The sequence below is a fragment of the Oncorhynchus tshawytscha genome, linkage group LG14 (assembly GCF_018296145.1).
Source record: "Oncorhynchus tshawytscha isolate Ot180627B linkage group LG14, Otsh_v2.0, whole genome shotgun sequence".
In the NCBI taxonomy this organism is placed as follows: domain Eukaryota; kingdom Metazoa; phylum Chordata; class Actinopteri; order Salmoniformes; family Salmonidae; genus Oncorhynchus; species Oncorhynchus tshawytscha.
Window position 1 is genome coordinate 26,091,902 of NC_056442.1, and position 15,168 is coordinate 26,107,069.

The window sequence follows — 15,168 nt, forward strand, 5'->3', positions numbered from 1 at the left end:
CCTTAGCCGTGGTATATTGGCCATATATCACAAATCCCCAAGGTGCCTTATTGCTATTATAAACTGGTTACCAACTTAATTAGAGCAGTAAAAACAAATGTTTTGTCATACCCTTGGTATATGGTCTGATATACCATGGCTGTCAACACATAATTGAAATGTACACTCCTTGTTAAAATAAAACAAATGTGTCTCCCGTCCCCCTCTTCACGTAAAGCCTACATGCCTTCAGCATGGCAGGTTATGTGTTGTAATACAAATCTGCTGCTGAGCCATGAGATTGGACACCAGAGAATTGGCGATACCTCCGGTCAGATGTGGTCAACAGCTTGGTGCGAGCAATCCTCTCGTTATCACCGCGTTAGTTGTTACGCCTTGACGGGGCATCATCCTCCCGACCTGTCCTGTATCACCTGTCCCTTTGAGCCAAGCACACGCGCCTCTCAGCTCCTCCTCAGCGGGTCCTCGCTCGACTTGAAAATGAGGTCGCCGCATTATTATTTCAAGGTTATTTCCTTTTCTTTAAGGCCTTTATATTCAGATCCTATGGGAGTTCTTATTTTCACGGCGTTGCTTTGGACCTTCAGTGGAGGTAAGGAAAATCAGGGATTCATTTGTGAGGCTACTGATCAATCCGTGTATGAGCGCATCCAGTGTTAGATAACGCGTATGTTAACCGAGTCCATAGCCTGCCTGTTCTAACAGCCTATAGGCATTTTGGTTATAGCTTTGCTTGGGACATTAGCTAAAACGTGTGATTGTAGGCTATTGATTGCAGTTAAGTGAAATGTTTATGCTATTTAGAGCATGTTTATATTTTTATAATATAGCCTATAAATAAAACGGAGGGGAGAATGGATTATGCGGCAATTCAACCAAAATGACTAAAGTACAAAAAGGTAAATTGGTAGGATATATCTTCGCTTTTAAGATTTAGGATCGATCAAGATCGACTTATTACATAATTTGTTTAGAGCGCACCTTATCCGGTCGGTCAGTCACGCTAAATCTATCCAGAAAGCGAGTTAGGTTTTCCCTGGGATTGCCTACATATTGATTGTTATCGCATGTGTGTGTATTGGAAATACTCTTATGTAAAAATGACATAATAAATCAAGTGTATTTCTATATCAACCTAAATGTGAATTATGTTGTCGCGCACGACAGGTGACGAAAACAGTGCACGTGCACTCATGTAACTGTTAAACCTAAATCTTTTACAACCATGTCCTGTTTGAACAGCCAAATATTGACCCGATGACCATGGTTTGATGTGAGCAGTTTTGTATCAGTGTCAGGGAGTGTTTTGGGAGTAAAGATGTATGGATGTAATGTTGTGAGAACGGGAGGGTAGGCTGTACATGTATTATATAACAGTGTTATATGAAAATACAACTGAGCTTAAGGCTAATGCTCTGTGCATAGTGCGCACTGTGTAGAGGTGTTAAAGTCACCTATGTGTGTGTGAACATACAGACCCAAATCTCCTTGCCAATTGCCTTGTGTATACAGAGGGTGACTGGAGGCCTGCCAAGCCAATCAACATGGGATTGCAGCTTTAAAGGATCTGTGTCCCAGTTTAGGAAGAAACACTCTCTCTCTCCCACACAACTAACAGCCCCGTTACCATTGACCTCCATTATCAATGACCAATTGATTCATGCACCACTGGACTAGCTTGATTGACACATAGAAGAAGGCAGTGGCTTTAATAAGATATGTCAGGGGTCCAGTGACTCAGTCGTTTAGCGCTTGTGTACAATTCATTGGACTCCCTGTGAAGCTGTGAGCTAATAACATGGAGATTTCCACTTCCTCCTTGGGGGAGGATTACAAGGTCCTTTTCTGTCCTGTTAGCTGCTTGGCATGTGGCCTTAAAAATAGATCCATCTACTTTTAGGCCAAACAATCCAATGACTTTCTTTTTATTTCCTGGCAATGTTCAATCACCTCACTATGTATACAGTTGAAGTCGGAAGTTTACATACACCTTAGCCAAATACATTTAAACTCAACTTTTTCACAATTCCTGACATTTAATCTTAGTAAAAATTCCCTGTCTTAGGTCAGTTAGGATCACCACTTTATTTTAAGAATGTGAAATGTCAGAATAATAGTAGATAGAGAATTATTTACTTCAGCTTCTATTTCTTTCATCACATTCCCAGGGGGTCAGAAGTTCCCAGGGGGTACATACACTCAATTTGTATTTGGTAGCATTGCCTTTAAATTGTTTAATTTGGGTCAAATGTTTTGGGTAGTCTTCCACAACCTTCCCACACTAAGTTGGGTGAATTTTGTCCCATTCCTCCTGACAGCTGGTGCAACTGAGTCAGGTTTGTAGGCCTCTTTGCTTGCAAACACTTTTTCAGCTTTGCCCACAACTTTTCTATAGGATTGAGGTCAGGGCTTTGTGACTTTGTTGTCTTTGAGCCATTTTACCACAACTTTGGTAGTATGCTTGGGGTCATTGTCCATTTGGAAGACCCATTTGCGACCAAGCTTTAACTTCCTGACTGATATCTTGAGATGTTGCTTCAATATATCCACATAATTATCCCACCTCATGATGCCATCTATTTTGTGAAGTGCACCAGTCCCTCCTGCAGCAAAGCACCCCCATAACATGATGCTGCCACCCCCGTGCTTCACAGTTGGGATGGTGTCCTTCGGCTTGCAAGCCTCCACCCTTTTTCCTCCAAACATAACAATGATCATTATGGCCAAACAGTTCTATTTTTGTTTAATCAGACCAGAGGACATTTCTCCAAAAAGTAACATTTTTGTCCTCATGTACAGAATGCAAACACCATGTACACCAAGCAAACCGTAGTCTGGCTTTTTTATGGTGGTTTTGGAGCAGTGGCTTCTTCCTTGCTGAGCGGCCTTTCAGGTTATGTCGATATAGGACTCATTTTACTGTGGATATATATACTTTTGTACCTGTTTCCTCCAGCATCTTCACAAGGTCCTTTGGTGTTGTTCTGGGATTGATTTGTATTTTCCGCAACAAAGTACGTTCATCTCTAGGAGACAGAACTCGAGCGGTATGACGGCTGCGTGGTCCCATGGTGTTTATACTTGCGTACTATTGTTTGTACAGATGAACATGGTACCTTCAGGCGTTTGGAAATTGCTCCCAAGGATGAACCAGACTTGTGGAGCTCTACAAATTTCTTTCTGAGGTCTTGGCTGATTTCTTTTGATTTTCCATGACGTCAAGCAAAGAAGCACTGAGTTTGAAGGTAGGCCTTGAAAAATATATCCACAGGTACACCTCCAATTGACACAAACGATGTCAATTAGCCTATCAGAAGCTTCTAAAGCCATAACATCATTTTCTGGAATTTTCTAAGCTGTTTAAAGGCACAGTCAACTTAGTGTATGTAAACGTCTGACCCACTGGAATTGTGATACAGTGAATTATAAGTGAAATAATCTGTCTGTAAACAATTGTTGGAAAAATTACTTGTGTCATGCACAAAGTAGATGTCCTAATCAACTTTCCAAAACTATAATTTGTGGAGTGGTTGAAAAACGAGTTTTAATGACTCCAACCAAAGTGTATGTAAACTTCCGACTTCAACTATACATTTAAAAACATGAACATGTAGTGTGTGTGTGTGTGTCTATCAGTTACACATACATGTCAGTACATACACACAACAAGTAAGTCACATGAGGAGAGGAGTTGTGCTGTGAGGTGTTGCTTTATTTGTTTTTTGAAACCAGGTTTTCTGTTCTCTTGCTCTATATGAGATGGAAGGGCGTTCCATGCACTCTGTATAATACTGTACATTTCCTTGAATTTGTTCTGGACCTGGGGACTGTGAAAAGACCCCTGGTGGCATGTCTGGTGGGGTAAGTGTGTTTCAGCGCTGTGTGGAAGTTCACTATTCAAACAATTTGGTATTTCCAACACATGAATGTTTCTTATAAAACAAGAAGTGATGCAGTCAGTCTTTCCTCATCTCTTATCCAAGAGAGACTGGCAGCATAGTATTAATATTAGCCCTCTCATTACAATGAAGAGCAAGATGTGCTGCTCTGTTCTGGACCAGCTGCAGCCTAACTAGGTCTTCCTTTACAGCACTTGACCATATAACAACAATCAAGATAAGATAAAACTAGAGCCTGCAGGACTTGCTTTGTGGAGTGTGATGTCAAAAACGCACAGCATTTCTTTATTACGGACAAACCTCTCCTCATCTTTACAACCTTTGAATCTATATGTTTTGACTATGATAGTTTACAATCTAAGGTAACACCAAATAATTTAGTCTCCTCAACTTGTTCAACAGCCACACCATTCATTACTCGATTCAGCTGAGATCTATAGCCTAGGGATTGATTTGTATCAAATACAATGCTTTTAGATTTAGAGATGTTCAGGACCAGTTTATTACTGGCCACCAGGGTTGAAAGTGGATTTCATTTCTTACAGGTACGGGACACCGAAGTCCGGACACACATTTTGGTTTTTGCTCCAAAAATTACAGGGTGGCCTTCTCTGCTGACACTGTCAAACAGATCAATAAAAACGATGTTGTCTGATCCATATAATCGGCCTACGAAAAGGGGAGACACAAATACAATATGACGTCCATCTAACCTGGAGGAAGAAATTACTGTCCAAAAACAAACAAAAGTGGCACTGACCCAATGATAAAGACAGTGAATATGCACACTCACCAGGGATATGGCCGATGTTCTCCACGGGTTCCAATATGATAGGCTACTGTTCGCTCAATTAATCATTTTGATAACTACAAGACAGATTGGAGGCTTTTCATTGTCATCTCTTTACAGCAATAGCCATTTGGTTTCCAAACAGTTTTTCCGCAATTGCATTTTTAAATATTGCGATGTGCCTGGCTGGGTCTCTGCTTTTCACTGACAGTCGCAACTCAACAATCATCTATTTGGTATTTGCAGGGCGCGCTGCCCAAATCTTTCAGACTGTAGGCTATGCAATTAAAAACAATCCACAGCTTTCTTTTTAAAGAAGCAAATGATCTTCTGTGGCCAAATCATGCTTTCTGGTGTAGTGGCCTATTTGGAATGATAATTTCTTAAAATAACTGTATAGACAGGAGTAAACTAATTAGGATACATCATTTTGGCAATTTAATTCAATTTACTTTAGGGAAAGCTTAGTTCCACCAGCCTTATGAACACGCCCCCTATGCCTTTTAATGTCCTAAACGATATCTTAACCGCCATCGATAAGAAACATTACTGTGCAGCCGTATTCATTGATCTGGCCAAGGCTTTCGACTCTGTCAATCACCACATCCTCATTGGCAGACTCGACAGCCTTGGTTTCTCAAATGATTGCCTCGCCTGGTTCACCAACTACTTCTCTGATAGAGGTCAGTGTGTCAAATCGGAGGGTCTGCTGTCCGGACCTCTGGCAGTCTCTATGGGGGTGCCACAGGGTTCAATTCTTGGACCGACTCTCTTCTCTGTATACATCAATGATGTCTCTCTTGCTGCAGGTGAGTCTCTGATCCACCTCTACGCAACGACACCATTCTGTATACTTCTGGCCCTTCTTTGGACACTGTGTTAACAACCCTCCAGGCAAGCTTCAATGCCATACAACTCTCCTTCCGTGGCCTCCAATTGCTCTTAAATACAAGTAAAACTAAATGCATGCTCTTCAACCGATCGCTGCCTGCACCTGTCCGCCTGTCCAACATCACTACTCTGGACGGCTCTGACTTAGAATACGTGGACAACTACAAATACCTAGGTGTCTGGTTAGACTGTAAACTCTCCTTCCAGACCCACATCAAACATCTCCAAACCAAAGTTAAATATAGAATTGGCTTCCTATTTCGCAAAAAGCATCCTTCACTCATGCTGCCAAACATACCCTTGTAAAACTGACCATCCTACCAATCCTCAACTTCGGCGATGTCATTTACAAAATAGCCTCCAATACCCTACTCAACAAATTGGATGCAGTCTATCACAGTGCAATCCGTTTAGTTACCAAAGCCTCATATACTACCCACCATTGCGACCTATACGCTCTCGTTGGCTGGCACTCGCTTCATACTCGTCGCCAAACCCACTGGCTCCATGTCATCTACAAGACCCTGCTAGGTAAAGTCCCCCCTTATCTCAGCTCGCTGGTCACCATAGCATCACCCACCTGTAGCACGCGCTCCAGCAGGTATATCTCTCTGGTCACCCCCAAAACCAATTCTTTCTTTGGCCGCCTCTCCTTCCAGTTCTCTGCTGCCAATGACTGGAACGAACTACAAAAATCTCTGAAACTGGAATCACTTGTTTCCCACACTAGCTTTAAGCACCAACTGTCAGAGCAGCTCACAGATTACTGCACCTGTACATAGCCCACCTATAATTTAGCCCAAACAACTACCTCTTTCCCTACTGTATTTATTTTATTTATTTATTTATTTTGCTCCTTTGCACCCCATTATTTTTATTTCTACTTTGCACATTCTTCCACTGCAAATCTACCATTCCAGTGTTTTACTTGCTATATTGTATTTACTTTGCCACCATGGCCTTTTTTGCCTTTACCTCCCTTATCTCACCTCATTTGCTCACATCGTATATAGACTTGTTTATACTGTATTATTGACTGTATGTTTATTTTACTCCATGTGTAACTCTGTGTCGTTGTATGTGTCGAACTGCTTTGCTTTATCTTGGCCAGGTTGCAATTGTAAATGAGAACTTGTTCTCAACTTGCCTACCTGGTTAAATAAAGGTGAAATAAAATAAAATAAAAAACATGGCATTAACACAACTAGTCATGATGTTTTCATCTGATTGTCAAACAATCACTCAACAAAGGCGCTCCGGTAGGCTACCCGTGCGTTCACTCACAAAATAATTTCAGCATCCAAACCCCAACAGTGCACCGTGCAACGCAATTTGATGAATGGAAAGAGACAGCTGTTACAAAACACCTACGTGGAGTGTAATGAAATTCTGTGATTGTCATTAGGCCTACACTTGTAGCCTGAATTGATGCATCCACTGTTGTCCACGCGCACCTCGGTCTCAGCCACTCATCTACGCCTTGACAAAACCTACTGTTCTCCACAAACCACAGCACAATTTGAAGGTATACCACCCGGTTTCCAGTCAATCCGCTAATTTGTCATGCGGCTGATATGCAGTAATGTTAAATAATGGTGTAATAACCTATAGTTTTTTGGGCATGTTTTGTTAATTGTGATAGGCTCATGTTTTACTGGTAGGCGTACCCTCACAATTTATTTTACTGGGCTGTTGTACTGCCTTACTTTCACTCCTACTGGCCACCCATTCCAAAATTGACTGCAAGTCTTTGTTAAGGGTTTAAGTGACTTCATTAGCTGTGGTTGCTGATGCGTATATGGTCAAATCATCAGCCTACATGGACACACATGCTTTGTTTAATGCCACCGACAGGTCATTGGTAAAAATAAAAAAGAGTAGAGGGCCTAGAGAGCTGCCCTGCGGTACACCACACTTTACATGTTTGACATTAGAGAAGCTTCCATTAAAGAAAACACTCTGAATTCTATTAGATAGATAGCCATGAATCCATGATATGGTGGTGGAAAAGCCATAACACATACATTTTTTCAACAACTGGTTATAGTCAATAATAGACTATATATACAAAAGTATGTGGACACCCCTTCAAATGAGTGGATTCAACTATTTCAACCACAGCTGTTGCTGACAGGTGTATAAAATTGAGCACACAGCTATGCAATCTCCATGGACAAACATTGGCAGCAGAATGACCTTACTAAAGAGCTCAGTGACTTTCAATGTGTATCTGTCATAGGATGGCACATTTCCAACAAGTCAGTTTGTAAAATTTCTACCCTGCTATAGCTTCCCCGGTCAACTGTAAGTGCTGTGATTGTGAATTGGAAACGTCTAGGAACCACTACAGCTCAGCCGCGAAGTGGTAGGCCACAGAAGCTCATAGAAGGGGACCGCCTAGTGCTGAAGCGCATAGTGTGTAAAAATCATCTGTCCTTGGTTGCAACACTCACTAACGAGTTCCAAACTACCTCTGGAAGCAATGACAGCACAAGAACTACATCAAATCAGTTTCCATAGTCGAGCAGCCGCATACAAGCCTAAGATCACCATGCGCAATGCCAAGTGTCGGCTGGAGTGATGTAAAGCTCCCCATCATTTGACTCTGGAGCAGTGGAAACGGATTCTCTGGAGTGATGAATCACACTTCACCATCTGGCAGTCTGACAGACTAATCTGAGTTTGGAGGATGGCAGGAGAACGCTACCTGCCCCAATGCACAGTGCCAACTGTAAAGTTTGTTGGAGGAGGAATAATGGTCTGGAGCTGTTTTTCATGGTTCGAGCTAGACCCATTGGTTCCAGTGAAAGTAAATGTTAATGCTACAGCATTCAATGACATTCTAGACAATTCTGTACTTCCAACTTTGTGGTAACAGTTTGGGGAAGGCCCTCACCTGTTTCAGCGTGACAATGCCCCGTGCACAGAGCCCTGACCTCAACACCATCAAACACCTTTGGGATCAATTGGAACGCAAACTGAGAGCCAGGCCAAATCGGCCAACATCAGTGCCCGACCTCACTAATGCTCTTGTGGCTGAATGGAAGCGAGTCCTGTTACGAATTTGCAAAATGTACAATAGGTTACGAATTTGCAAAATGTACATTATGTTACAAATTTGCTCAATGTATGATATGTTACGAATTCTAGCTAGGTGGCTAGGTGGCTAATGTTAGCTTGGCTAGCGGTTAGGGATACGTTTAGGAGTTAAGTTAAAGGGTTAAGGTTAGGGTTAGGGGAAGGGTTAGCTGTAAGGGTTAAGGTTAGGGTTATCGTTTGGTGGAAGGGTTAGCTAACATGCTAAGTAGTTGCAAAGTAGCTAAAAAGTAATAGAAAGTTGCTAATTAGCTAAAATGCTAAAGTTGTCCATGATGAGATTTGAACTCGCAACCAGCCACCCTACTTAAGTAACCATCTGTCTTATGTAAACATACCAAACGTAACATATCATACTCTACTGCTGACTACTGCTTCCCTCCAGGCCTGAGGACAAACACTTTCCTCTAGGCTCAGATTAAAGATATGACGGATAGGAGTTGCTATAGAGTCAGGTACTCAGTAGCTTTCCATCTGTATAAATTGTCAATGCCAGGAGGTTTGTCATTATTGAATGACAACAATTATTGTTCCACCTCTCCCACACTAACTTTCAAACTTACAATGCTTTTCTTTCATTATTCGTTTTGTTCTGCATAAATACGATGGCTCACTGTTCGTTGTTGGCATTTCTTGCCTAAATTTGCCCACTTTGCCAATGAAATAATCATTTAAATATTTGGCAACGTCAGATGGTTTTGTGATGAATAAGGAATCTGTTTTTTCATATAATTTATCTTGGCTTCATAATACAGTTTCTTCTTTTTTTTGTTGAGTTTAGTCACATCGTTTCTCAATTTGCAGTAAATCAGCCAGTCAGATGTGAAGCCAGACTTATTAGCCACTCATTTTGCCCCAACTCTTTCAACCATACAGTTTTTCAATTCCTCATCAAACCATGGAGCCTTAACAGGTCTAACATTCAATTTCTTAACAGGTGCACGTTTATCAATAATTGGAAGAATCAATTTCATAAATTCATAAAGTACAGGATGCTCCTTATTAATCACATCAGCCCAATAAATATTTGTAACATCATCCACATAAGAGTCATAGCACAATCTTTTGTATGATCTCTTATACACTATTTTAGTCCCAGCTCTTTGTAACTTTGTCTTTCCTGGATATAGCCACTATATTGTCATCCCTGCATCCAATGAGTACGCATACAGCTTTAGAACGAAGTTCTACTGTATTAGTAAAAATGTGATCCATACATGTGGATGATCTTGTTCCTGTAGTGTTTGTAAACACCCTGGCAGGTTGATTAATAACCTGATCCAGATTACAGGCACTGGTTACAGTAAGAATCTTCCTCTTGAGTGGACAGCTTGATGAAAACCAGACAATATTCATGTCCCCAAGAAAGTAGATCTCTCTGTTTACATCACATACACTATCAAGCATTTCATACAACATTTTTAGATACTGACTGATAGCACTTGGTGGCCTATAGCAACAACCCCAAAAGAATAGGCATTAGAATAGGCAGGTGAACCTACAACCACAACACTTCAATAACACTTGATATGAGATCTTCTCGAAGCATTACAAGGATATGGCTCTGAATATATACAGCAACACCTCCCCTATAAGCATTCCCGCCTCTTCTACAGATGTTATATCTTCATACTGCTACTACTGTATCATCAAAATAATGATCTAATTGAGTCTCAGAAATGGCTGTATGCGCTTATACAGTATGTGAATGTTATCTGATGTGAGCAAGTTATTGATTTCATGAACCTTATTTCTAAGGCTACATATTTTAATATGGGCTATTGTCAGCCCTTTCCTGGGTATCTTATCATAGATAGACTTAATATGTAAAAGAGCAAACAAAGCAAGATTTTAAAAAAACTAACATTCAGCAGACCATTAATCAGTTGGTGTGTTATTGTTGGCAAAATATGCAATTATTTGGAGACTACATTTCTCTCTCCCTCTCTCTCTCTCTTTCTCTCTCTTTCTTTCTTTCTTTCTCTCTCTTTCTCGCTCTCTCTCTCTCTCTCTCTCTCTCTCTCTCTCTCTCTCTCTCTAGTGGGATGCCTTCCTCTATCCTCCTCTCTACCGATTGGAAAGGTCAGAGACAAATCATTTGTGTTATCTCTCTGATTTTGTTTACGAGTGTACTATAACACTGCTAACATATTGTGGTAATTGATATTGATATTGATGCTGCAATAGCTAATTGACTGTGTCCGGCTGTCCTCTGTGTGCATGTGTTTGTGTGTGGGTGTGTTTGTGTGTGGGTGTGTTTGTGTGTGCATGTGTTTGTGTGTGGGTGTGTTTGTGTGCGTGTGCCCTCAGGTTGCTGACTGTATTCAGGACTCTCTGAAGAGTAACAGCGGTGTGCCACATTCTGGCTGTGACAAACGGAGAACAGGTGACAGTGCCTACCTTATCTCTTATCTGACATAACCTCTCTCAGCTGCACAAATGCACTAGGTCACACAGTGCACTTTTCACCTGTATTCACTATGACATTGTAATGCGTCAAAATTTGGATTTAGTTTATCATGATGATGGAATCATTACTTACTGTACGCGAGGAATACCCTTTACATTTGACTATAATACTGTTTGACTATAATACTGTTCATTATTTCATCAATTGAATCAATCTTCCATTACAAATATTCATGGAAACACCTGTCACTCAGCCAGATAGGTATGATTATGTTTATTTTGATAAGATGGACATGGTCGGTGTTGAGCAACCAGTGTTGTGTTGTGTTGTGCAGATGATGCTGTCAACAGGCACCAGGGTCTCCTGAGAGAGCTGCAGGATCTAGCCCAGGAGGGTCAGTCTGACTACGGTTAGCTAATACTTTACTAGTGAAGTACCCAGGGACGGACTGGGATCAGAAATTGGTACACAGCGATATGGAATATCAAAATATACTGATTTATTAAGAGAATCAGTCTAATTGTTGCAATAGCTTTGCTATGCTATGTTGGTTTTAGAGTCAGGTAATTATACATGTAAATAACATGTAAACCCAGATCAAATCTTTATAAACATGTTTTGTTGTACTTGTTGTAATATGCTTTAAATTGTACAGTAACTATCTACCTCAATTGACTTTATTCTTACAGAGAGGGAAAAAGAGAGAGAGTATGGGAGGGAGAACGAGCGATATGAGGAGAACCAGGCTGAGGGAGAGAGGGACAGAGAGGGGAGGAAGGAGGAGCAGAATAATGACAAGAAGGAGACTGAGAAAGAAGAGCTGAGAGAGAAAGAGACGAAGGCAGATGGGGTAGAGGAGGAGGAGAAGGTGGAGATGAAGGACAGAACAAATGAGGAGATAAGGGAAGAGCCCAGACTGGAGGAGAAAAGGGGGGATGAGGAAGAGAGCGCCAAAGAGTTGGAGGAGCTCCTCGCAAAGGAGATAAGGAAGATAGGAGAGGAGGAAAAAGAGGACAGGGAGCTTGAGGAGCTGCTCAAGGAGCTGAAGAAGAAAAGGTACGAGTCTGTGAAGGAGAAAGAGCTCCAGAGAGGGTCAGAAGCTGAGGAGGAGAGGAAGAAGGATGAGGAGGAGGAGCAGAAAAAGGGAGAGAAAGAGCAGCTAGATATTCTTGAGAAGGAAGAGAGGAAACGCAGCGAGGAGAGGAAGAACAATGAGGTGGAGCTGCTGGTGGAGAAAGGGAAGGTGGAGCGGGAGCTCAAGGAGCTGCTGGAGGAACAGGACAGCATGAAGAATGTGGAGAAGGAGAAAGAGAGGGAGGAAAAACAGGAGGAACTGGAGGAGCTCCTCAAAAAGATGAAACGTGTGCAAGAGGAGGAGGAGCGAGAAGAGGAGGAGAGGAAGAGAGGGAATGCCAGGGATGAGGTGAAAGTGGACAAAGAGAGCCAGAAGGAGGGAGAGATTCACAAGGAATTGGAGAAGGTGAAAGAAAGAGAGAGTGAGGAGGTTAAGGAGCCTCAGCAGAAGAGAGTGATGGAGAAAGCGAGTGATGAGTCGACCCGTCAGTTTGAAAAGGAGAGGAACAGGGACGATGATGATGACGACGATGATGAAGAAGCAGATGAGGAAGATGATGATGAAAACATTGAGGATTGGGAAGAGGAAGAGGAGGATGAGGACAAAAAGGAGGATGTTGAGGAGGATGAAGGAGCGGTAAGTGGGCGAGAGTCAACAGGATTTAGCACAACTGAGCTTGTAAAGTTGATATTGTAATTGTTAATTGACTATGTCTCTGTGTGTGCGTCTGCGTGTGTGTGTGTGTGCTCCTAACACACTGTCTTAACTGTTCTGTGTGCCTACAGGAGCTTCTGGAGATTGAGGCAGAGCTGCGAAAAGTGGCTGCAGAGCTTCGGGAGCTTCACAGGAGTCGTTAAGTTCTAAATTACACACACACACACACACACACACACACACACACACACACACACACACACACACACACACACACACACACACACACACACACACACACACACACACACACACACACACTGAAAGACAAACAACACAAAACAGACAGATAATGACACAATGCAGCTCTCTCTCTCATGCTATCACACACAGAAACACACACAACTAACTTACTTAGTAACATGGTATAATCATAATGCTTTTGATGGGATGTACTTCTGTAAGTAGTTGCATTTTAGAACAAGCATACAGGTACACTTCTCCCCATCCCTTAACTCTCATATTGCATTCAGAGATTACAAGTTCTTTAGATGTCAGTCTTTCTGTGTGCTGCCATTATCAAAGATGGTTTAGTAGGCAAAATGTACAACCTTGCAAAGCTATAGTTAGTCTACATCTCATAATATGTGGGAAAGAGGTCTCCTTTACGATATGTCTCGTGTATATATTTTGTGCAATAATTAAAAATCAGTGTGTGGGATTTGTTAAGGTCATTGTGGCTTTTAATGTAAGCAATGTATCACTGGTATTTGTAATATTGACATTTTGATTCCTATGATTGATTTCCATGTGCATGTCAACAAAATGTGAGGATTGTGCTATCTGGCTAATGCACTGTTAATAGCAGACTGTTAATGAAGAACTGGGGTGCCACTCCAGGAGAATCTTAATTGCAAAATCCTTGCGTCCTCTCTCCTCCTTTTCAAAACTCATTGTAAGAGAAGACCAGAGGGGCGGGACATCTGGCTTTCTCCTCCAATGGTGTTTGAGAAGGAGATGAGGACATGAGGAGTATTCAACTGAGATCTTCCCTCAGAAAGAGGTGTGTGACCACGGAAACCTCTTTAGTATTGATGTACACTACCGTTCAAAAGTTCTGGGTCACTTAGAAATGTCCTTGTTTTCCATGAAAACATACATGAAATGAGTTGCAAAATTAATAGTAAATATAGTCAAGATGTTGACAATGTTATAAATAATGATTTTTCATTTAAATAATAATTGTATCCTTCAAACTTTGCTTTCGTCAAAGAATCCTCCATTTGCAGCAAATACAGCCTTGCAGACCTTTGGCATTCTAATTGTCAATTTGTTGAGGTAATCTGAAGAGATGTCACCCCATGCTTCCTGAAGCACCTCCCACAAGTTGGATTGGCTTGATGGGCACTTTTTATGTACCATACGATCAAGCTGCTCCCATACCAGCTCAATAGGGTTGAGATCCGGTGACTGTGCTGGTCACTCCATTATAGACATACCAGCTGACTGCTTCTTCCCTAAATAGTTATTACATAGTTTGGAGCTGTGCTTTGGGCCATTGTCCTGTTGTAGGAGGAAATTGGGTCCAATTAAGCGCCGTCCACAGAGTATGGCATGCTGTTGCAAAATAGAGTGATAGCCTTCCTTCTTCAAGATCCCTTTTACCCTGTACAAATCTCCCACTTTACCACCACCAAAGCACCCCCAGACCATCACATTGCATCCACCATGCTTGACAGATGGCGTCAAGCACTCCTCCAGCATCTTTTCATTTTTTCTGCATCTCACAAATGTTCTTCTTTGTGATCCGAACTCCTCAAACTTAGATTTGTCTGTCCATAACACTTTTTTACAATCTTCCTCTGTCCAGTGTCTGTGTTATTTTGCTCATCTTAATCTTTTATTTTTATTGGCCAGTCTGAGATATGGCTTTTTCTTTGCAACTCTGCCTAGAAGGCCAGCATCCCGGAGTTGCGTCTTCAATGTTGACGTTGAGACTGGTGTTTTGCGGGTACTATTTAATGAAGCTGCCAGTTGAGGACTTGTGAGGCATCTGTTTCTCAAACTACACACTCTAGGGTACTTGTCCTCTTGCTCAGTTGTGCACCGGGGCCTCCCACTCCTCTTTCTATTCTGGTTAGAGACAGTTTGCGCTGTTCTGTGAAGGGAGTAGTACACAGCGTTGTGTGAGATCTTCAGTTTCTTGGTAGTTTCTCGCATGGAATAACCTTCATTTCACAGAACAAGAATAAACTGACAAGTTTCAGAAGACAGGTCTTTGTTTCTGGCCATTTTGAGCCTGTAATCGAACCCACAAATGCTGATGCTCCAAATACTCAACCAGTCTAAAGAA

At 41.7% G+C, this 15,168-nt stretch overlaps 1 protein-coding gene across 2 annotated transcripts; it reads left to right on the top strand.

Moving 5' to 3' along the window:
- The first annotated feature begins 235 nt into the window (after positions 1-235).
- Positions 236-13,984, top strand: LOC112267379 (myb-like protein X). 2 transcript variants are annotated; one of them, XM_042297228.1, is made up of 6 exons: positions 236-592; positions 10,718-10,758; positions 10,987-11,062; positions 11,421-11,480; positions 11,776-12,797; positions 12,947-13,984. In XM_042297228.1, exons 1-6 carry the CDS (start codon positions 244-246, stop codon positions 13,016-13,018), a joined length of 1,620 nt encoding a protein of 539 aa, XP_042153162.1. In that variant the 5' UTR covers positions 236-243; the 3' UTR covers positions 13,019-13,984. The 2 variants fall into 2 exon arrangements, with proteins under 2 accessions (XP_042153162.1, XP_024301427.2); XM_024445659.2 differs by having other exon boundaries at positions 238-592; positions 11,421-11,495.
- Positions 13,985-15,168: the final 1,184 nt, after the last annotated feature.